Raw genomic sequence first — 19,301 nt, 5'->3', positions numbered from 1 at the left:
ATAGTTCACAATCTCATGAGTCATGGACTAAAGGACTGAACAAAGGTAAACTCGTAAAACTTATAACCATGTTGTATTCTAACCTTCTTTATTCATTCCGTAATTCATACTACCAATTCCTCTTTGAAGACTTATCAAAGTTGTAAGTATTTTCCTATGTGTATTGAAACCAAGTCGAAGATAAGATACATTCATTAATGTTTCAGCCTCGTCAATGACATATGTGGGATTCAGGTGAGTGGAACTGAAACTTGAGAACGAGTTTTCTTTCGAGATTAACGAAAAATAGAGTGCAAAGAGACTGCTTTCGAAATAGAAATCAAACATAAAATCGAGTTCTTCGATACAAACATAGTTTAACCAAAACAGAGTACTTTATCTTTCTTTTTTCTTGGTTCAAAGTTCAAACAGAGTAGTTTAACCAAATTTTAAAACAATATTAAAATTTGGAAAATTTGATTACCACATGTTGTGCGCTTATAACCATGTCGTATTTTTTATAAAGTTCAAAATCTCATGGCTAAGGAAGTAAGGATCGTAAAACTTATAACCATATTGCATTTAAATATTATAACCTTGTTTATTCATCCCGTAATTCATACTACTTTGTTGGAAGATAATGCATTTTTTAATTCATACTATTTCCAAATCCAATAAACCTATTAAGAGCTCCACATGCTATTAATTGGCAAACACAATTACTCTTGGATCGGCCATGGCTACTACTGTTCATCTCAGCTCATCCTCCCTCTTCAGCCAATCCAGAGGAAGAAGAGACAACTCCATATCTTCCGTCAAGAGTCTCCGAAAACGCACCGTTTTATCTCTCTCTTCTGCCCTCACCTCACAAGACGCAGGGCACATGATTCAACCAGAGGGAAAAAGCAACGATAACAACTCTGCTTTTGATTTCAAGTTGTATATGATCCGCAAAGCCGAGTCTGTAAATGCGGCTCTCGACGTTTCCGTACCGCTTCTGAAACCCCTTACTATCCAAGAAGCGGTCAGGTACTCTTTGCTAGCGGGCGGAAAACGTGTGAGGCCTCTGCTCTGCATTGCCGCTTGTGAGCTTGTGGGGGGCGACGAGGCTACTGCCATGTCAGCCGCTTGCGCGGTCGAGATGATCCACACAAGCTCTCTCATTCATGACGATCTTCCGTGCATGGACAATGCCGACCTCCGTAGAGGCAAGCCCACCAATCACAAGGTATGTTGTTTAATTATATGAAGGCTCAGAGATAATGCTGAACTAGTGTTGAACCAACTTTTGCTCAAACAAGGTATATGGAGAAGACATGGCGGTTTTGGCGGGTGATGCACTCCTTGCATTGGCGTTTGAGCACATGACGGTTGTGTCGAGTGGGTTGGTCGCTCCCGAGAAGATGATTCGCGCCGTGGTTGAGCTGGCCAGGGCCATAGGGACTACAGGGCTAGTTGCTGGACAAATGATAGACCTAGCCAGCGAAAGATTGAATCCAGACAAGGTTGGATTGGAGCATCTAGAGTTCATCCATCTCCACAAAACGGCGGCATTGTTGGAGGCAGCGGCAGTTTTAGGGGTTATAATGGGAGGTGGAACAGAGCAAGAAATCGAAAAGCTTAGAAAGTATGCTAGGTGTATTGGACTACTGTTTCAGGTTGTTGATGACATTCTCGACGTAACAAAATCTACTGAGGAATTGGGTAAGACAGCCGGAAAAGACGTAATGGCCGGAAAGCTGACGTATCCAAGGCTGATAGGTTTGGAGGGATCCAGGGAAGTTGCAGAGAAACTGAGGAGAGAAGCAGAGGAACAGCTTCTAGGGTTTGATCCAAGTAAGGCGGCGCCTTTGGTGGCTCTTGCCAGCTACATTGCTTGCAGACACAACTGATACTTTTCATGGACTGATCAATGCATCTAATCTTCTAACAAGTCCTTTTACTTGGATCTATGGTCTTGTTTTTTATAAATCATCAATGCTGTGTGATCATCTCTCTCATGTGTTTTCAAGTTGTATTATGTTTTTGAATCTTAATAATGTAATGTTGGAAAAATATCAATACGGTTTGCTCATAGGAACTAAATCTTAGCGTAAGGATTCGGACAAATCAGAACTAAAATGTGAGCGCAGGTTAGCTTTATTTAAAACCAGAGTTTGAAAGATCTCCTACTATAGTAAACAATGTACTTCAACCAAAAACAGAGAATATAGATTTGTATTTTTTGGTTACTGAAGCTTCGCAAGAACGAATTTCGGAACCCAAAAAGCCAGCTCATGTTGAAAGTGTGCCTCAGCCTTCGTATGTACCGGACCAAAACCACAGTTGACCCGATGTGGTTCTTGTTGCAGAGCAGACCTTGATACTCACAAACACTGCTTTGTCGTAACTTGGAAAGAATTTAATGCAATTATGAGATAGAGATAGAGATTGAACATTGATTGCTTGGATTCTCAATCAATTCAATCATATTAAATGATTGTCTAACATTCTCAACATAATTCAATCATATTAAATATGATTGATTAATATGATTGTCTAACATTCTCAACTAATTCAATCATATGTGCGCCTGTGAATGCTTTTAATGTTCACTCACATATGTGTCCAGCCCAAACAAAATAAAACAGAGTAGTTTGAAATGGAAATCAAACATTAGAAACAGAGTACACCTCTAAATATCAATATCATATGTATGTTTTCGGCAATAGCAGTGTGGAAGCAAGCAACAATTGCGAGTTTTTTGCACATGGGAAGTAAATTAACATGATAGCTTGGATTCCAAGCCATTTAACCAAATTCAATGAACATCTGACATTTCTCTCCCTATGTTTCACAAATGTGTCCAATCAAACAGAGTAATTTGAAATAGACATCAAACATTAAAAACAGAGTTTCTCTAGATATTACTTCTTCTCTAAACAGAGTTAAGAGTAACAACATGGACGCAACAAGAACGTTTTTTGGTCTTCCTAACGTTCACAACGTTCCTCTCTGTCTCACGTCCAACCTCTCTCTCTTTCCTCAGCGTTTGCTTCAAAAGCACACTCTTCCCCTGAAACCGGCAAAAAAACACCACTTGGTATGTGTAAGGTCTACAAAGAGTAGTGATGATCTTGAGGGTAGTCGTCCTTCAACGTACTTTTCTCCCTCTCTTTGGGGAGATCACTTTCTCTCTGTTTCCCTCGACCGCGGTGTAAGTGCATTCATATGAACTTCTTTTTTTTCTCGAATCTTGTAGCAGAAAACATGGTTCTTGACAAGCCAATTTTGTCTTCAATTTCTAGGAATTTGATGAACTAGAAAGAGAGATTGAAACTATGAAGCCACTGGTGAAAGACATGCTCATGTCTTCTCAAAGCAGCGACAAGGAGAAGATTCGTCTAATCCATTTGCTCGTTAGCCTCGGGAGCTCTTATCATTTTGATAAGGAGATTCAAGATATCCTTAAACACAGTTTCACAAAGTTGGATGACATAATAGTTGGGGAAGATGATTTGGAGACAATCTCCATCATGTTTGAGGTCTTTAGACTATACGGTCACAAGATGTCTTGTGGTAAGAATATCACTTTCCTTGATTCGCATGCATGCATGCAGCATATTCATAAAAGGACATATGTATTTAATTACTTAACAGTATATAATTTGGCTATACGGTTTTATTGTAGATGCCTTTGATAGATTCAGAGGTGAAGATGGGAGGTTCAAGGAGAGTCTAGCCAAAGATGTTAGAGGAATGCTACAGTTGTTCGAAGTCGCGCATCTAGGAACACCCTCTGAAGATATAATGGACGAAGCATCGAGTTTCGCCCAGAATCACTTGGATTCTTGGATAGGTGGTAACGTATCCGGTGCAACTCCCCATCTCTTGAAGCATATACAAAACTCATTATACATACCTCGATACTGTAACATAGAAGTACTAGTGGCAAGAGAATATATATCTTACTACGAACAAGAAGAAGGTCACAACAAGATCCTGCTCAAGTTTGCAAAGCTTAACTTCAACTTTTGCCAGTTTCATTATATCCAAGAACTCAAAACTCTCACCAAGTGACATACTCATCTCCAATCTTTTTGTTGATGACATTAGTCTCGGTTTCAATTTCCCCAATTCAGTCACTTTTATGGTTGCAGATGGTGGAAGGACCTAGATCTTGCATCTAAGTTACCTTACATTAGGGATAGACTTGTAGAGAGCCATCTCGGGGGTTTGGGGCCGTACTTCGAGCCACACTATTCTCTTGGGAGGATCATAGTGGCTAAAATCATCATGACCATGGTTGTTGTGGATGACACTTATGATGCACATGCAACTGTACCCGAAGTTGCGGTTCTTACCGAATGTTTGCAGAGGTGCTTGCTATATTTATGTGTTTATTCATAAATATATGCCTCTTTCTTCTTCTTTATTTATTTATTCAATCGTGTAAAAATCTTGGCATGACCAGGTTGAATATTGGTGCCGATGATAAACTTCCGGACTATTTACGAACAGTCCTCGAAAGTGTGTTTGAAGTTATGGGAGAGATTGAACAAGAAATGAGACCGAAAGGACGATCATACGGCGTGAAACAAGTGTTGGAAAGGGTAATGTAGCCAAATAAGCTGAATATGAAGCCAATTAATGTATATGTATAGTTAGTGGAATCTAATTAGTTCTTGGATTCTAAAACACAGTTCAAGAACGTAGCAAAGGCGGACAAACAGTTAACAGAGTGGGCACGAACGGGCGACGTACCATCCTTTGATGAGTACATGAAAGTTGGGTTGGTGACAGCTGGGATGGATGGTTATGCAGGATATTGCTTTATAGGAATGGAAGATGTCAGTGAAAAGGAAGCTTTTGAGTGGCTCAGTTCCAATCCCCTAATCATCCAAGCGCTAAATGTAATGTTCCGTTTAGCAAATGACGTAGGAACCTACGAGGTACACGGCACATTAAATATAGGGATGTCTTTGGTTTTCTTGTGATTTTTGTTTTTTTAGTTCTCATGAATAAATGATATTTGTAGACCGAGATAAACAGAGGAGAGGTGGCTAATGGGCTCAACTGTTACATGAAACAATATGGAGTCACCAAAGAAGAAGCATCCCAAGAGTTGCGTAAAATATACAGCAACAACAAAAAAGTGGTTATGGAGGAGTTCATGAACTCACATGACCATGTGCCACGCCAGGTTCTGCTGCGATGCCTCAACTTTGCACGCCTCTTCGATGTGATGTACACGGAGGGTGATGGATACAGTGAACCCAAAGGCAAAATCGAACACTTTATGACCTCCTTGTACGTCCACCCAATACCCCTTTCATAATGACGTGCAACACACACCAATTCTAAGAAGAAATTTATGACTCTGTTACCTGCCTCAAGACTGAATATCTAAAATATTCTTAATTTTTAATTTAATATAAAGTCATTTTGTTGCATGGTTAACTCGTAAAACTTCTAACCATGTTGAATTTGTTCATTCTTAAGCTAGCTCACGTTAAGAGTGTGCCTCTCTATCTTAAGACCAATCTCCGTATCTACACAGGCCTATACCAGATCAGTTGACCCGATGTGGTTCTTGTTACAGGACATGATCGTAAAGACGGTTATGTCGTAACTTTGAGGGAATACTCAATTTAATGCACTTAAGACATTGAACAGGTCAGGTGACCGGTTAACTGAAAAACATGATAGCTTGTATTCTCCATAAATCAACTTAAATGATTGTATGACTTTGTCCCTCCCATTTTTCCCGGTTCACATATGGGTCCAACAATAACCGAAGATAAGATTAGTATATTGTTAAGCTCTGTATAGTAACGTTAAAAGCAGTTAAATTAATGGACTAGACGTATTGAGTATGAGCTGAGATGCATCACATATAGAAGCAGAGATAGAGACGAACTTGAAGAGTGTAGCTTTAGGGATTGTTTTTGTTTTTAACCTCTATTTCCAAGTTACTAGGAAGCAGAACGTAACTATTTAAGATATGGAGAATCCCTGATTAAAGATGTTGTTAAGAAATTCAAGTGAACTGAAAAAACGCTGACACTAAAAAGTCAATGGGAACATCTCCTTAAATAGAGATGAAAGAGATCTCTGCAGCTTCACATATTCGTATTGAAGATAAGAGACTCAGGATCCACTTTTAGCGCAAAGCAGATAATCACAAAGCATCACCTTTCTTGGAGTAATACAAACGTGATCACAAAGCATCACTGGATTATATGTATTATATATGTAAAGCTGCAGAGATCGAAGTATGTGTCCAAATCATCACTAAAGACAGATGGGCGATCGACGATATGATAAGGGACTACAACTGTGGTTTGAATCCAACAATTAACCTCTCTTGATTTGTAGATTTTCAGCTGTTTTCAATCCAAAGCTGCACTTGTTGTAATAATGATATTTTTCATTTGAATATAATTTAACATTACATTAAAAAAAAAAGACTATACCGGCTTAGTGATTTTGGTTATATGAATATTTAAAATATCTGTGGAGATTTAGACGGATTTAAAATGATTTGAGATAATTTTGCAGAATTACTATTAGAAATCTTAGTATGTGATTAGTATAAATTTCAGGACATTTGATCATAACATTTTTATATATGATCGATCCATTAATAATAGTCTAATAACTTCAACAAATACTATATCCAATAAGGCATGATTTCAATACATTTCAGAAAACAAAATCATCCCAAAATCATTAACTCAATTCGAATTTGAATTTTGATGGCGTCATGGTGTTCTCGACATCGTGTTTGTATATTAACTTCCGGATCTTGCATTATAATTTAGTTGAAAATTAGGACTTAGGAGGGAACACATTTTTCGAAAATACGAACGTGATAAAGTATCCCACTTTTCCCGGATTTTCTTGTATACATAAATTTCCTTAATATTATTACTTTTTACTTTTTACACAAAAATGTTTAGCTTCCTTTGTTAACTTAACGGGAATAAGAGCAGCAGCCGGCAGATATGAAGTAGTTTTTGAAATAGAAACCTAACCTAATAACAGAGTACTTCAAGTAAAACAGAATAGCTATCTCTCTCTCCCTCTCGACGACTGTGATAAAACATGGAAGCAACAAGAATGGGTTTTGGTCACAGAACTTTATTTCACCTTCACAAATCTCCTCTCTGTCTTAAGAACAACCTCTCTCTCTTTCCTCGCCGTTTGCTTCACAGCCACACTCTATCTTGGAGCCCCACAAAACAGAATTTGTTCGTTGTACGGTCTAATGATCTTGAAGGTAGTCGTCCTTCGACGCACTTTTCTCCCTCTCTTTGGGGAGATCACTTTCTCTCTGTTTCCCTCAACATCACTGTAAGTGAATGATATGACCCTATATTCACTTATCTTGCAGCAGAATACATGATTCTTGCTTGACCAGCCACTTATTTTATTATTATTAATTTTCTAGGAGTTTAAAGAGCTAGAAAAAGAGATTGAAACTACGAAGCCGCTCGTGAGAGACATGCTCATATCCTCTCACAGCAGCGACAAGGAGAAGATTCGTCTCATTCATTTACTTATCAGCCTTGGGATCTCTTATCATTTTGATAAGGAGATTCGAGAGATCCTTAAACAAAGTTTCATAAAGTTGGAAGACATAATAGTTGGGGAAGATGATTTGGAAACAATCTCCAACATTTTTGAGGTCTTTAGATTTTACGGTCACAAGATGTCTTGTGGTAAGAGTATATCATTTTCCTTGAATCGCATACATGCATGCAACATATTAATTCGTATATTATGTATATGTTTACTTATATATATGATTGGCTATATATACGGTTTTATTGTAGACGCCTTTGATAGATTCAGAGGTGATGATGGGAGGTTCAAGGAGCATCTAGCCAGAGATGTTAAAGGAATGCTACAGTTGTTCGAAGTGGCGCATCTCGGAACACCCTCTGAAGTTATAATGGACGAAGCGCTGAGTTTCACGCGTTACCACTTGGAGTCTTTGGCAAGTAATAGCGCATCCAGTGCTAGTCCCCATCTCTTGAAGCAGATACAAAACTCATTATACGCACCTCGATACTGTAACATAGAAGTACTAGTGGCAAGAGAATATATATCTTACTACGAACAAGAAGATGGTCACGACCAGATCCTGCTCAAGTTTGCAAAGCTTAACTTCAACTTTTGCCAGTTTCATTACATCCAAGAACTCAAAACTCTCACCAAGTGACATACTCTTCTTCCATCTTGTTAATAACATCGGTCTCGGTTTCAATTTTTCCAATTCATTTACTTTTATGCATGGTTTCAGATGGTGGAAGAACTTAGATCTTGCATCTAAGTTACCTTACATTAGGGATAGACTTGTGGAGTGTCACTTGGCGTCTGTGGCAGCGTATTTCGAGCCACAGTATTCACTCGCGAGAATCATCGTGACTAAAATCATGATGATGGTGGTTGTTGTTGATGATACATATGATGCATCATCTGCAACTCTTCCCGAAGTTACAGCTCTTACGGAATGTTTGCAGATGTACTCTCTCTCTCTCTCTCTCTCAATGTATATGCTCTTTCTTTCTCTTTTAAATTAATGCAAGCGTGGAAAAAAATATTGGTATGACCAGGTGGAATATTGGTGTCAGTGATGAACTACCAGACTATTTACGAATCGTCCTCGGAAGTTTGTTTGAGGTCATAGGAGAGATTGAACGAGAAATGAGACCAAAAGGAAGATCTTACGGCGTGAAACAATCAACAGAGAAGGTAATCAATATTTGTATTTGTATATAGAGATTATATATATACAGTTAGTGACTTAGTGTATTCTTGATTGACAAAGAAAAAAAAAGGTTAATAGACTCTTAATATTAGTTCTTTGAGTCCATACACACAGCTCAAGATCCTTGTGAAGGCATACCTAGAGATAGCAAAGTGGGCACGGACGGGTCATGTATCAACCTTTGATGAGTACATGAAGGTTGGATATATCTCAGGTGCAATGGATGATTTTGCAGCATACAGCTTTATTGGTATGGAAGATTTACATGAGAAATAAAAAAAGTTCTGTTTTCTATGCCAAGTGATAAATCGCCCGGTCCAGATGGTTACACAACTGAGTTCTATAAAGAAGCTTGGGAAGCTGTTGGAAGTGAATTCATAATAGCGATCCAATCTTTTTTTGCTAAAGGTTTTCTGCCAAAAGGGGTGAACTCTACTATTTTAGCGCTCATTCCAAAGAAGAAAGAATCCAAGGAGATGCGGGACTACCGACCTATCTCATGTTGTAATGTCCTATACAAAGTGATTTCTAAGATAATTGCAAATAGGCTGAAGAGGATTTTACCAAAGTTCATCTCGGGGAATCAGTCGGCGTTTGTAAAAGATAGACTTCTCATTGAAAATGTACTTCTAGCAACGGAATTGGTCAAGGATTATCATAAGAGTAACGTTTCAACACGTTGTGCCATGAAAATTGATATCTCGAAAGCTTTCGATTCTCTTCAATGGTCCTTCCTTATCAATGCTTTATCTGCTATGAATTTCCCTGGAGAGTTTATTCACTAGATATCTCGTTGCATTACTACAGCATCTTTTTCAGTTCAGGTCAATGGTGAGTTAGCAGGTTATTTCAGAAGTGCAAGAGGAATCCGACAAGGATGCGCGCTATCTCCATATTTGTTTGTCATCAGTATGGAAGTTCTCTCAAAGATGTTAGATCAGGCAGCGGGAGCGAAACGGTTTGGTTTTCACCCGAAATGCAAAAACCTTGGACTCACTCATCTCTGTTTTGCCGATGACCTCATGATACTTACTGATGGTAAAGTCCGTTCAGTAGATGGCATTGTCGAAGTTATGAACCTATTTGCTAAACGTTCAGGGTTAAAAATCAATATGGAGAAAACAACATTGTACACAGCTGGAGTCTCTGATCACAATCGTCACATGATGATCAGTCGCTACCCATTTGGTTTGGCTCAGCTCCCGGTTAGATATCTCGGTCTCCCACTAGTAACCAAACGACTCACCAAAGAAGACCTCTCCCCCCTTTTTGAGCAGATACGCAATCGAATTGGAACGTGGACCTCACGTTATCTCTCTTTTGCAGGTCGTTTAAATCTTATAAGTTCTGTTTTATGGAGTACAATGAACTTTTGGATGAGTGCATTTCGATTACCAAGTGCATGCCTAAAAGAGATAAACAGTATTTGTTCAGCATTTTTGTGGTCAGGACCAGAGCTAAATCGTCGAAAGGCAAAGGTATCATGGGATGACATTTGCAAACCAAAACAAGGAGGACTTGGTCTGCGGTCTTTAACAGAGGCGAATGTGGTGAGTGTTTTAAAGTTGATATGGAGAGTAACCTCGAATGATGATTCATTGTGGGTCAAATGGTCAAAAATGAATCTGCTTAAACAAGAGTCTTTTTGGTCTCTAAAGCCCAACTCAAGCTTAGGATCTTGGATGTGGAAAAAAATGTTGAAGTATAGAGAAACAGCGAAGCCGTTTAGCAGAGTAGAGGTGAATAATGGAGCTCGGACTTCGTTCTGGTTTGATAACTGGTCGGGAATGGGCCATTTGATGGATGTAACAGGACAGAGGGGGCAAATAGACCTTGGAATAAGCCGGAACAAAACAGTGGCCGAGGCTTGGAGTAATAGAAGGAGAAGGAAACATCGAACAGAACAGCTAAATGATATTGAGGCAGCCTTAAACCAGAAATATCAGACACGCATTTTGCTTCGGGAAGATGCAGCTTTATGGAGAGGTAAGGGGGACGTTTTTAAGACAAGCTTTTCCACCAAAGACACATGGAATCAGGTTCGTAAAAAATCAAACGAGGTGGCTTGGTATAAAGGGGTATGGTTCAGTCACTCTACTCCGAAATATCAGTTCTGTACTTGGCTTGCTTTGCGTAATAGGTTATCAACGGGAGATCGAATGCAGCTTTGGAATAATGGCTCTGATGTGAAGTGTACATTCTGCTCCACATCTATTGAAACACGAGACCACTTGTTCTTCTCGTGTAGTTATGCCTCAGCGATTTGGACTGCAATTGCAAAGAATGTTTTACAACATCGATTCTCAACAGATTGGCAGACAATAGTGAATTACATCTCAGAGACTCAAACTGATCGAATTCGGAGCTTTTTGTCACGTTATATCTTCCAACTCACAGTACACACGGTTTGGAAGGAGAGAAATGATCGACGCCATGGTGAGGAGCCTAGAACGTCAGCCAATCTCATTACTTGGATGGACAAACAGATTCGCAATCAACTCTCCATCATAATCTCGACAGGAGACCGCCGCTACGAGAACGGATTACAAGTCTGGTTCTCGACAAGGCTCTAGACTCTCTCTGCTCTTTCTGTTAAGCTCTCAAATTGTAATTTCTTATCAAAACAAATAATTCAACTCACATAAGATTAAGCTGATGTAAAAAGTTATTTTTCTTTTTGAATATAATTTGACATTTTATTAAAAAAAAAAAGATTGGCTTAATACCACTCCCCTAATCATCCAAAAACTGCATTTAGTATTCCGTTTAGGAAATGACGTAGGATCCTACGAGGTACACCTCAAACTAAAAAGGATATCTTTGGTTCTTGTGATTTTTGTTTTCCTCTTCTTGTAGTCCTCATGAATAAATGATGTTTGCAGACTGAGATGAGCAGAGGAGAGCTGGCCAATGGGATAAATTGTTACATGAAACAATATGGAGTCACCAAGGAAGAAGCAAGCCAAGAGTTGCTTAAAATGTACAGCGACAACAAAAAAATGGTTATGGAGCAATTCATGAACACACATGACCATGTGCCGCGCCAGGTTCTGCTGCGATGCCTCAACTTTGTACGCCTCGTCGATGTGATGTACATAGAGGGTGATGGATACAGTGAACCCAAAGGCAAAACTGAACACTTTATGACCTCCTTGTTCGTCCACCCTATACCCCTTTCATAATGACGTGCAACACACACCAATTTTCTAAGTTAATCCTTGCTTCTTCTTATTTTGTTTTTCTTTTTTAATAATCTCTAAGAAGAAATATTATGACTCCGTTTTTCCTATCTAGGTCTATTTGGTGATGTTGTGTAGCCTTTTGCAGGTTCTCTGTTTGTTCACTGCTACGCCAAGGCAGATAATTTCTACAAAAAAACAAAATTTCTTATGAAAGTAGAAAGAATGGTTGTTTTGTGACTTCCTGAAACCAAAAATGCCACCATGTCTTTTCTGCAAGTTATATTCACCAATTTAGTTGTTATAGCAAATTCACCTCATAATTTATCGTTATCGTTTAATCAAAACTAATAGATGTTGAATGTAATCACTTTTCCAATTAAATTTAGTTTATTAATATTCTATAGGAAAATATTTTAGACAGTATCGAAATTCGCAAGTATTGATTGCCACATGTTGAGTTATAGCCATGTTGCATATTTTATAGTTCACAATCTCATGAGTCATGGACTAAAGGATTGGACAAAGGTAAACTCGTAAAACTTATAACCATGTTGTATTTAAATATTATAACCTTGTTTATTCATCCCGTAATTCATACTACTTTGTTGGAAGATAATGCATTTTTAATTCATACTATTTCCAAATCCAATAAACCTATTAAGAGCTCCACATGCTATTAATTGGCAAACACAATTACTCTTGGATCGGCCATGGCTACTACTGTTCATCTCAGCTCATTCTCCCTCTTCATCCAATCCAGAGGAAGAAGAGACAACTCCATATCTTCCGTCAAGAGTCTCAAAAAACGCACAGGTTTGTCTCCCTCTTCTGCCCTCACCTCACAAGGTGGCAGAGACATGATTCCACCACAGGGAAAAAGCAATGATCACAACTCTGCTTTTGATTTCAAGTTGTATATGATCCGCAAAGCCGAATCTGTAAATGCGGCTCTCGACGTTTCGATCTGTACCGCTCCGAGAACCCCTCACGGTCCAGGAAGCCGTGCGGTACTCATTGCTAGCGGGCGGAAAACGTGTGAGGCCTCTGCTCTGCATTGCTGTCTGCGAGCTTGTGGGAGGCGACGAGGCTACTGCCATGTCAGCTGCTTGCGCGGTCGAGATGATCCACACAAGCTCTCTCATTCATGACGATCTTCCGTGCATGGACAATGCCGACCTCCGTAGAGGCAAGCCCACCAATCACAAGGTATGTTATTAAATCATATAAAGGCTCAGAGATAATGTTGAACTAGTGTTAAATCAGTGTTTGATCTAACAAGGTATTTGGAGAAGACATGGCGGTTTTGGCCGGTGATGCGCTTCTTGCTTTGGCGTTTGAGCACATGACGGTTGTGTCGAGTGGGTTGGTCGCTTCCGAGAGGATGATCCGGGCAGTGGTTGAGCTGGCAAGGGCCATAGGGACAAAAGGGTTAGTGGCAGGGCAAGTGGTTGACCTAAGCAGCGAAAGATTGAATCCACACGACGTTGGATTGGAGCGTCTAGAGTTCATCCACCTCCACAAAACGGCGGCGTTGTTGGAGGCAGCAGCGGTTATAGGTGCCATAATGGGAGGTGGAACAGAGGAAGAGATCGAAAAGCTTAGAAAGTATGCTAGGTGTATTGGACTATTGTTTCAGGTTGTTGATGATATTCTTGACGTAACAAAATCTACAGAGGAATTGGGAAAGACTGCAGGAAAAGACGTAATGGCTGGAAAGCTGACGTATCCAAGGCTGATAGGTTTGGAGAGATCCAGGGAAGTTGCGGAGAAACTGAGCAGAGAAGCCGAGGAGCAGCTTCTAGGGTTTGAGTCTGACAAGGCGGCGCCTCTGGTAGCTCTTGCTAGCTACATTTCTTGCAGAAACGACTGATACTTTTCATGGACTTATCAGATCTTCAATGCATATGATCTCCTAACAAGTACATTTAGTTCGATCTCTGATCTTTTTTTCTTGTGAAGTTGTGAACCATATATGTTGTGATCATCTCTCTCATAGTGAATCTTAATGTCATGTTTAAACAAATATCAATAAGGGTTTCTCATGGGAACTAAATCATAGTGTAAGGATTCAGATAATTTAGAACAAGTGTGCGGAAGATTTCAACTAAAACAGGGTACGACTCCTGCCACTATATTTGTTTTTGTTATTGAAGTAGTAGCACGAACGAATTTCGGACCCAAAAAGTTATGTTCAAAGTGTGCCTCTCCTTATTAAGACCAGCCTTCATATGTAGACGGACCAAAATCACAGTCGACCGGAAATGGTTTTTTGTTGCAGAACATGATACTGTACTTACAAACACTGCTATGTCGTAACTTGGAAGGAATTTAATGCCATTGAGAAAGAGAGAGAGAGAGAGAGATTTTTTTTTTGGTGAGTGACCGGGAGAAACTCCAGGGTTTATTGAAATATACAGAAACTAAATTACAAAGGGACTAGTCGTGAGCGTAAAACTCCATCGACGTCTTCCCGCAAAATCGAAACTACTTCTACAGGTACTGAAGCAAACGCGTGAAAGCCCAAAAGCAAAGAGAATGCATGGTTAGTCAACCCATCTGTAAGCCGGTTAGCCTTCCGATACACATGAGACACTCGGACTATCGAGTCCTTTCTAAGAAAGCCATGACACAAGCGTACAAGGATGGACAGCGGATTAGTTTCCTCAATTTCCTCAATCCCTGTCGTTAAAAACCCAACTACTACCTCCGAATCCACCTCCACTTCTAAACGCATAATCTTCTTTTCCCAAGTAAGATACAACCCATAATAAACTCCTCGAAGTTCTGCTAGAGAGATAGAGATTGAACATTGATTGTTTGGATTCTCAATTAATTCAATCATATTAAATGATTGTCTAAGATTTTCCAGTGATTGCTTTTAAATTTTTAATGTTCACATATGTGCCCAGCCCAAGAAAACAAAAATAAAGTAAAAACAAATCATCCATTTCAAACGCCAGCGGAAGGCAGCTTCTAGGGTTTTAATACAACAATACTACTTTGATAAACACTGTTTACCTCGTGAAGAAATTTAATGCTTCGATTCCCCATGAAATTATCAAATTAAATCATCGTCTAACATTTTTTCTCGCAATGTTTCCCGGTTCAAAAAAAATAAAAATATATATACGATTCGTATAGTTAACTTATATTGTTTTTATTCAAATCAGCCATTAAAAACGTCCACGTCTAGGGTTTCATAATAAAACAGAGCAAATTTTGGAACAGATATCGAACATTCAAAACAGAGTACCTCTAAATATTATTTCGCCTGTATCTTTTTTTTTACATCAACAATATGGAAGCAACAAGAACGAGTTTTGGTCTTCATAACGCCCCTCTCTGCCCCACAACAAACCCCTCTCTTTTTCCTCGGCGTTGGCTTCACAAGCACACTCTTTCCTTGAAACCGGCAAAACAACACCACTTGGTCTGCGTTAGGGCTACTGAGAGTAATGATAATCTTGAAAGTAGTCGTCCCTTGGCACACTTTTCTCCCACTCTTTGGGGAGATCACTTCCTTTCTGTTCCCCTCCATGTCGCTGTAAGTAGATAGATATAAGAAGCACAAGATGACCCCAATAATTGTTGGTTCAGACAACATGAACGATTTTTTTTATAAATTGCATTGTATATTTAATAATTGTAGGAATTTGATGATTTCTCAAGAGAGATTGAAGTGACGATGAAGCCAAAAGTGAGAGACATGCTCAAGTCTTCCAAAAACAGCGACAATGAGAGGATCCGTCTCATCCATTTGCTAATGAACCTCGGAATCGCATATCATTTCGAGATTGAGATTGATGAGATTCTTGGCCAAGCTTTTGGGAATTTGGACGATATAATAGCCAAGGAAAATGATTTGGAAACAATCTCCACCATGTTTGAGGTTTTCAGACTACGCGGTTACTATATGCCTTGCTGTAAGAGTATTGGTGACCTTGATTCACATATATGTATACACATATATAATTTGGCTTTCGACTTCACTGTAGATGCATTCAATAGATTCAAAGGTGAAGATGGGAGGTTCAAGGAAAGTCTAGCTGAGGATATTAGAGGAATGCTACAGTTGTACGAAGCAGCACATCTCGGGACACCATCTGAAGATATTATGGACGAAGCATTGAGCTTCACTCGGTATCGCTTAGAGTCGTTGACAAGTAATCACACAGCAACTGCTAGTCCCCATCTCTCTAAACATATACAAAACGCACTATATAGAGCTCGATATCATAACTTGGAGATATTAGTCGCAAGAGAATATATCTCTTTCTACGAACAAGAAGAAGATCATGACGAGACGCTGCTCAAGTTTGCAAAACTCAACTTCAACTATTGCCAGCTACATTATATCCAAGAGCTAAAAGATCTGACCAAGTAGGTTGTGTTAGTTCATGTCGTCAATCTTTATATTTGTATGTCTTGCTTTATTTAAAATGTTTATGTTCATTAATTGCAGATGGTGGAAGGAGCTAGATCTTGCATCTAAGCTGCCTTACATCAGGGACAGAATTGTAGAGGTCTACTTTGGGGCACTCGCATTGTATTTTGAGCCACGGTATTCACTAGGGAGAATTATAGTCACTAAAATTACCATGATTGTGACTGTTTTTAATGATACATGTGATGCATATGGTACTCTTCCTGAAGTTACAAGCCTCGTTGATTCTTTCCAAAGGTGTTGTTTTTCACTCCTAACTCCTATTTCCATGATTAAATTTAAAAATAGGTAAAATGACATGCAAATTTTCTTGTCCAGGTGGGATCTTGGGGACATAGAAAAGCTACCAAGTTATGTAAAAATCGTCTTTCGAGGTGTATTTGAAACTTTAGAAGAGATTGAACAAGAAATGAGGCCACAGGGAAGGTCACGCATTGTGCAAGTAGCGGTAGATGAGGTGAGTCCTCCACACTGGGGTAGCAATAACTATAGTCAAGTTTGTATCTTTACGAAAAACTGAGTGCTTTGCATATAGATCAAGAAGTTGGGGAAAGCATACTTGGCTATCTCGAAATGGGCACGCGCAAGTCACGTGCCAACCTTTGAGGAGTACATGGAGTTTGGTATGCAGACGTCAATGGATCATTTTGCAGCCTATAGCTTTATCGCGATGGAAGATTGTGATGAGAATCAAACGTGCGAGTGGTACAAATCCAGACCTAAAATGATGGAAGCTCTGAATGGTGTGTTTCGTATTAAGAACGACATAAACACCTTTGAGGTAATTGATACATACAAAAGCATGACAATAAGCGATCACATCATCAACCGGTTTTGTCTTACACATTAACGTAACTAAGTGTAATGGATGAGCAGCAAGAGATGAGCAGAGGAGAAGTGGCTAAAGGGCTGAATTGTTACATGAAGCAACATGGTGTTTCCAAAGAAGAGGCGATTGGAGAGATGAACAAGATTTATAGTAATTATTACAAAATAATAATGGAGGAGTACTTGACGACAACCGCTGTGCCACGTCCGATTCTGGTGCGATGCCTCAACGTTTCACGACCCATCCATCATTTTTACAAGGAGAGAGATGAATTCACAGATCCTTATTTCGGAATGCTTAAAGAAGTCATCACTTCTTTGTTCATCCATCCAATTCCTCTTTGATATTTGTGAAAACACTTTAAGATTAAATACTTGTATGTGCACGGACGGGTCACGTACCAACTTTTGATGAGGACATGGAGGTTGGATATAAGTCAGGCGGGATGGATGATTTTGCAGCGTACAGCTTTATTGGTTGGAAGATATCAATGAGAAGGAAACTTTTGACTGGCTCAATTCTAAACCCCTAATCATCAAAACTCTGACTTTGATGTTCCGTCTAGTAAATGACGTAGGAACCTACGAGGTACACCTCAAATTAAAGGTATCTCATCTTGTGTGCGTGTGTGTTTTCTCATCTTGTGTGTGTGTGTGTGTTTTCTCATCTTGTTTGTCCTCATGAATAAATGATGTTTGCAGACTGAGATAAGCAGAGGAGAGGTGGCTAATGGGCTCGACTTCTACATGAAACAACATGGAGTCACCAAGGAAGAAGCATCCCAAGAGTTGCGTAAAATGAATAAAGACAACTACAAAGTGGTTATGGAGGAGTTCATGAACACACATGATCATTTGCCGCGCCAAGTTTTTCTGCGATGCCACAACATTGCACGTATCTTCGACGTGTTCTACACGGAAGTTGATGGATACTGTGATCCCAAAGGAAAAATCGAAAACTTTATGACATCCTTGTACCTCCACCCAATTAATACCCCTTTCATAATGACGTGGAACACACACCAATATTCTAGGTCTATTCGGGGATGTTGTGAAATTAAAAAAAAAAAAAAAGTAGTCCTTTGTTCTCTGTTAATTCACCGTTACTCTAATTATTCACTTGTTCACGTATTAAGATGTTTTGTATTTTTATACAATTCTATTTTTTTGTGTATTTTATTATTTTAAATCAAAAGTTGCAATAGAAAATGAAAATGGTTAAAAAATGTAAAACATATTAACTTCATGAAACATATTCAGTAATTATTCGCACTTTTTAACGAGAGAAGAGCTTATCACCCTCCACAACCGCCGCCTCCGCAACCGCCGCCACCTAAACCACCACCACCACCTCCTCCCCCACCGCCACAACCATGCCCATGACTGCCACCACCACTACAACTACTAGCGGAACCACTAGTAAGAAGGGATGAAGCCACTAACATGGCGGTGCCAGTGTCTATCAATTCTCGATCTTTTGTTCTAGACACTGATTTCGGCCGCTGCACTGGTCGTGGTGGGAGTGGTGAAGGTGGCGGTGGAGAAGGAAGCTTTGTATCGCTGGTGATGATGCCTCTACCTCCATGACCGCCAGAACCAACACCTGAACCACCATAGATATCGGTTCCAGCCACTGATATGGCGGTGCCATCGCCTCCTAAATCTTTATCTTTGGTTCTATAGACAGGCATCCGGAGTTGCCCTGGTCGTGGAAGCGGCGGTGGAGAATGAACATCTTTTTCGCCGCCCATGATGCAGCTTAAGATGATAAACACCACAAAAAGAACGGCGAAGGCTACGAGTGCAATAACCAAATCCGACATTTTCTTAGTTTCTTACCAATTTACTTGAATCAAACTATTGACGCCAACTCCATCCTTACATACCAAAACGAGTATCTTAACAAGAAAGTATTATTATTTTAAAATATTTCAAAGAAATAATTAAATTGTAATTTTAAAATCAAAACTAAATTATTTTAATTTTAGAAGATGACATGTGGGAGTTTCATGAAAATCAAAATTAGAACAGTTCCTTCCTTTGTTCTATTTCCTCAAAAATAATACAGAAAGCTTATCAAAGTTATTTCTTTTTTTTTAACATTAAAACCAAA

At 39.3% G+C, this 19,301-nt stretch overlaps 5 protein-coding genes, 1 long non-coding RNA gene and 3 pseudogenes across 9 annotated transcripts; 6 read left to right on the top strand and 3 right to left on the bottom strand.

The window, feature by feature from the left end:
• The first annotated feature begins 680 nt into the window (after window positions 1-680).
• On the top strand, window positions 681-2,073 carry AT3G14530 (Terpenoid synthases superfamily protein). Its single transcript, NM_112313.3, has 2 exons — window positions 681-1,207; window positions 1,281-2,073. The coding sequence occupies exons 1-2, from the start codon at window positions 716-718 to the stop codon at window positions 1,869-1,871; spliced, it is 1,083 nt and encodes a 360-aa protein (NP_188071.1). The 5' UTR covers window positions 681-715; the 3' UTR covers window positions 1,872-2,073.
• Window positions 2,074-2,825: 752 nt separating this feature from the next.
• On the top strand, window positions 2,826-5,507 carry AT3G14520 (Terpenoid cyclases/Protein prenyltransferases superfamily protein). The gene is made up of 7 exons (NM_112312.5): window positions 2,826-3,175; window positions 3,267-3,537; window positions 3,650-4,034; window positions 4,119-4,337; window positions 4,433-4,571; window positions 4,662-4,910; window positions 4,997-5,507. The coding sequence occupies exons 1-7, from the start codon at window positions 2,921-2,923 to the stop codon at window positions 5,294-5,296; spliced, it is 1,818 nt and encodes a 605-aa protein (NP_188070.2). The 5' UTR covers window positions 2,826-2,920; the 3' UTR covers window positions 5,297-5,507.
• A 3,517-nt stretch (window positions 5,508-9,024) lies between these two features.
• AT3G14517 lies at window positions 9,025-11,323 on the top strand (annotated as a pseudogene; the record flags this gene model as incomplete). Its single annotated transcript has 1 exon — window positions 9,025-11,323.
• Window positions 11,324-11,348: 25 nt separating this feature from the next.
• AT3G14515 lies at window positions 11,349-12,040 on the top strand (annotated as a pseudogene). Its single transcript has one exon.
• A 483-nt stretch (window positions 12,041-12,523) lies between these two features.
• On the top strand, window positions 12,524-14,020 carry AT3G14510 (Polyprenyl synthetase family protein). The gene is made up of 2 exons (NM_112311.2): window positions 12,524-13,122; window positions 13,196-14,020. Exons 1-2 carry the CDS (start codon window positions 12,859-12,861, stop codon window positions 13,784-13,786), a joined length of 855 nt encoding a protein of 284 aa, NP_188069.1. The 5' UTR covers window positions 12,524-12,858; the 3' UTR covers window positions 13,787-14,020.
• Window positions 14,021-14,341: 321 nt separating this feature from the next.
• Window positions 14,342-14,758, bottom strand: AT3G14500 (annotated as a pseudogene; the record flags this gene model as incomplete). The annotated part of the gene is made up of 1 exon: window positions 14,342-14,758.
• Window positions 14,759-15,214: 456 nt separating this feature from the next.
• Window positions 15,215-17,551, top strand: AT3G14490 (Terpenoid cyclases/Protein prenyltransferases superfamily protein; the record flags this gene model as incomplete). The annotated part of the gene is made up of 7 exons (NM_112309.2): window positions 15,215-15,460; window positions 15,566-15,839; window positions 15,912-16,296; window positions 16,379-16,597; window positions 16,679-16,817; window positions 16,896-17,141; window positions 17,237-17,551. The coding sequence occupies 7 exons, from the start codon at window positions 15,215-15,217 to the stop codon at window positions 17,531-17,533; spliced, it is 1,806 nt and encodes a 601-aa protein (NP_188067.1). The 3' UTR covers window positions 17,534-17,551.
• Window positions 17,552-17,822: 271 nt separating this feature from the next.
• AT3G02955 lies at window positions 17,823-18,024 on the bottom strand. The gene has a single exon (NR_140958.1). It is a non-coding gene; the product is annotated as an other RNA (long non-coding RNA).
• Window positions 18,025-18,483: 459 nt separating this feature from the next.
• On the bottom strand, window positions 18,484-19,011 carry AT3G14480 (glycine/proline-rich protein; the record flags this gene model as incomplete). The annotated part of the gene is made up of 1 exon (NM_112308.1): window positions 18,484-19,011. One exon carries the CDS (start codon window positions 19,009-19,011, stop codon window positions 18,484-18,486), a length of 528 nt encoding a protein of 175 aa, NP_188066.1.
• Between the last annotated feature and the right edge of the window lie 290 nt (window positions 19,012-19,301).

Source organism: Arabidopsis thaliana, chromosome 3, assembly GCF_000001735.4.
Source record: "Arabidopsis thaliana chromosome 3, partial sequence".
In the NCBI taxonomy this organism is placed as follows: Eukaryota; Viridiplantae; Streptophyta; class Magnoliopsida; order Brassicales; family Brassicaceae; genus Arabidopsis; species Arabidopsis thaliana.
This window is presented reverse-complemented; position numbering and strand designations above follow the sequence as displayed.

Bases quoted from the DNA above. Each gene is read 5' to 3' on its own strand.
- AT3G14530 (NM_112313.3), top strand. From the start codon at position 716: ATGGCTACTACTGTTCATCTCAGCTCATCCTCCCTCTTCAGCCAATCC. The intron at 1,208-1,280 runs GTATGTTGTTTA...TGCTCAAACAAG, and splicing joins GCAAGCCCACCAATCACAAG to GTATATGGAGAAGACATGGC.
- AT3G14520 (NM_112312.5), top strand. From the start codon at position 2,921: ATGGACGCAACAAGAACGTTTTTTGGTCTTCCTAACGTTCACAACGTT. The intron at 4,035-4,118 runs GTGACATACTCA...TTATGGTTGCAG, and splicing joins GAACTCAAAACTCTCACCAA to ATGGTGGAAGGACCTAGATC. The intron at 4,911-4,996 runs GTACACGGCACA...TGATATTTGTAG, and splicing joins ATGACGTAGGAACCTACGAG to ACCGAGATAAACAGAGGAGA.
- AT3G14510 (NM_112311.2), top strand. From the start codon at position 12,859: ATGCGGCTCTCGACGTTTCGATCTGTACCGCTCCGAGAACCCCTCACG. The intron at 13,123-13,195 runs GTATGTTATTAA...TGATCTAACAAG, and splicing joins GCAAGCCCACCAATCACAAG to GTATTTGGAGAAGACATGGC.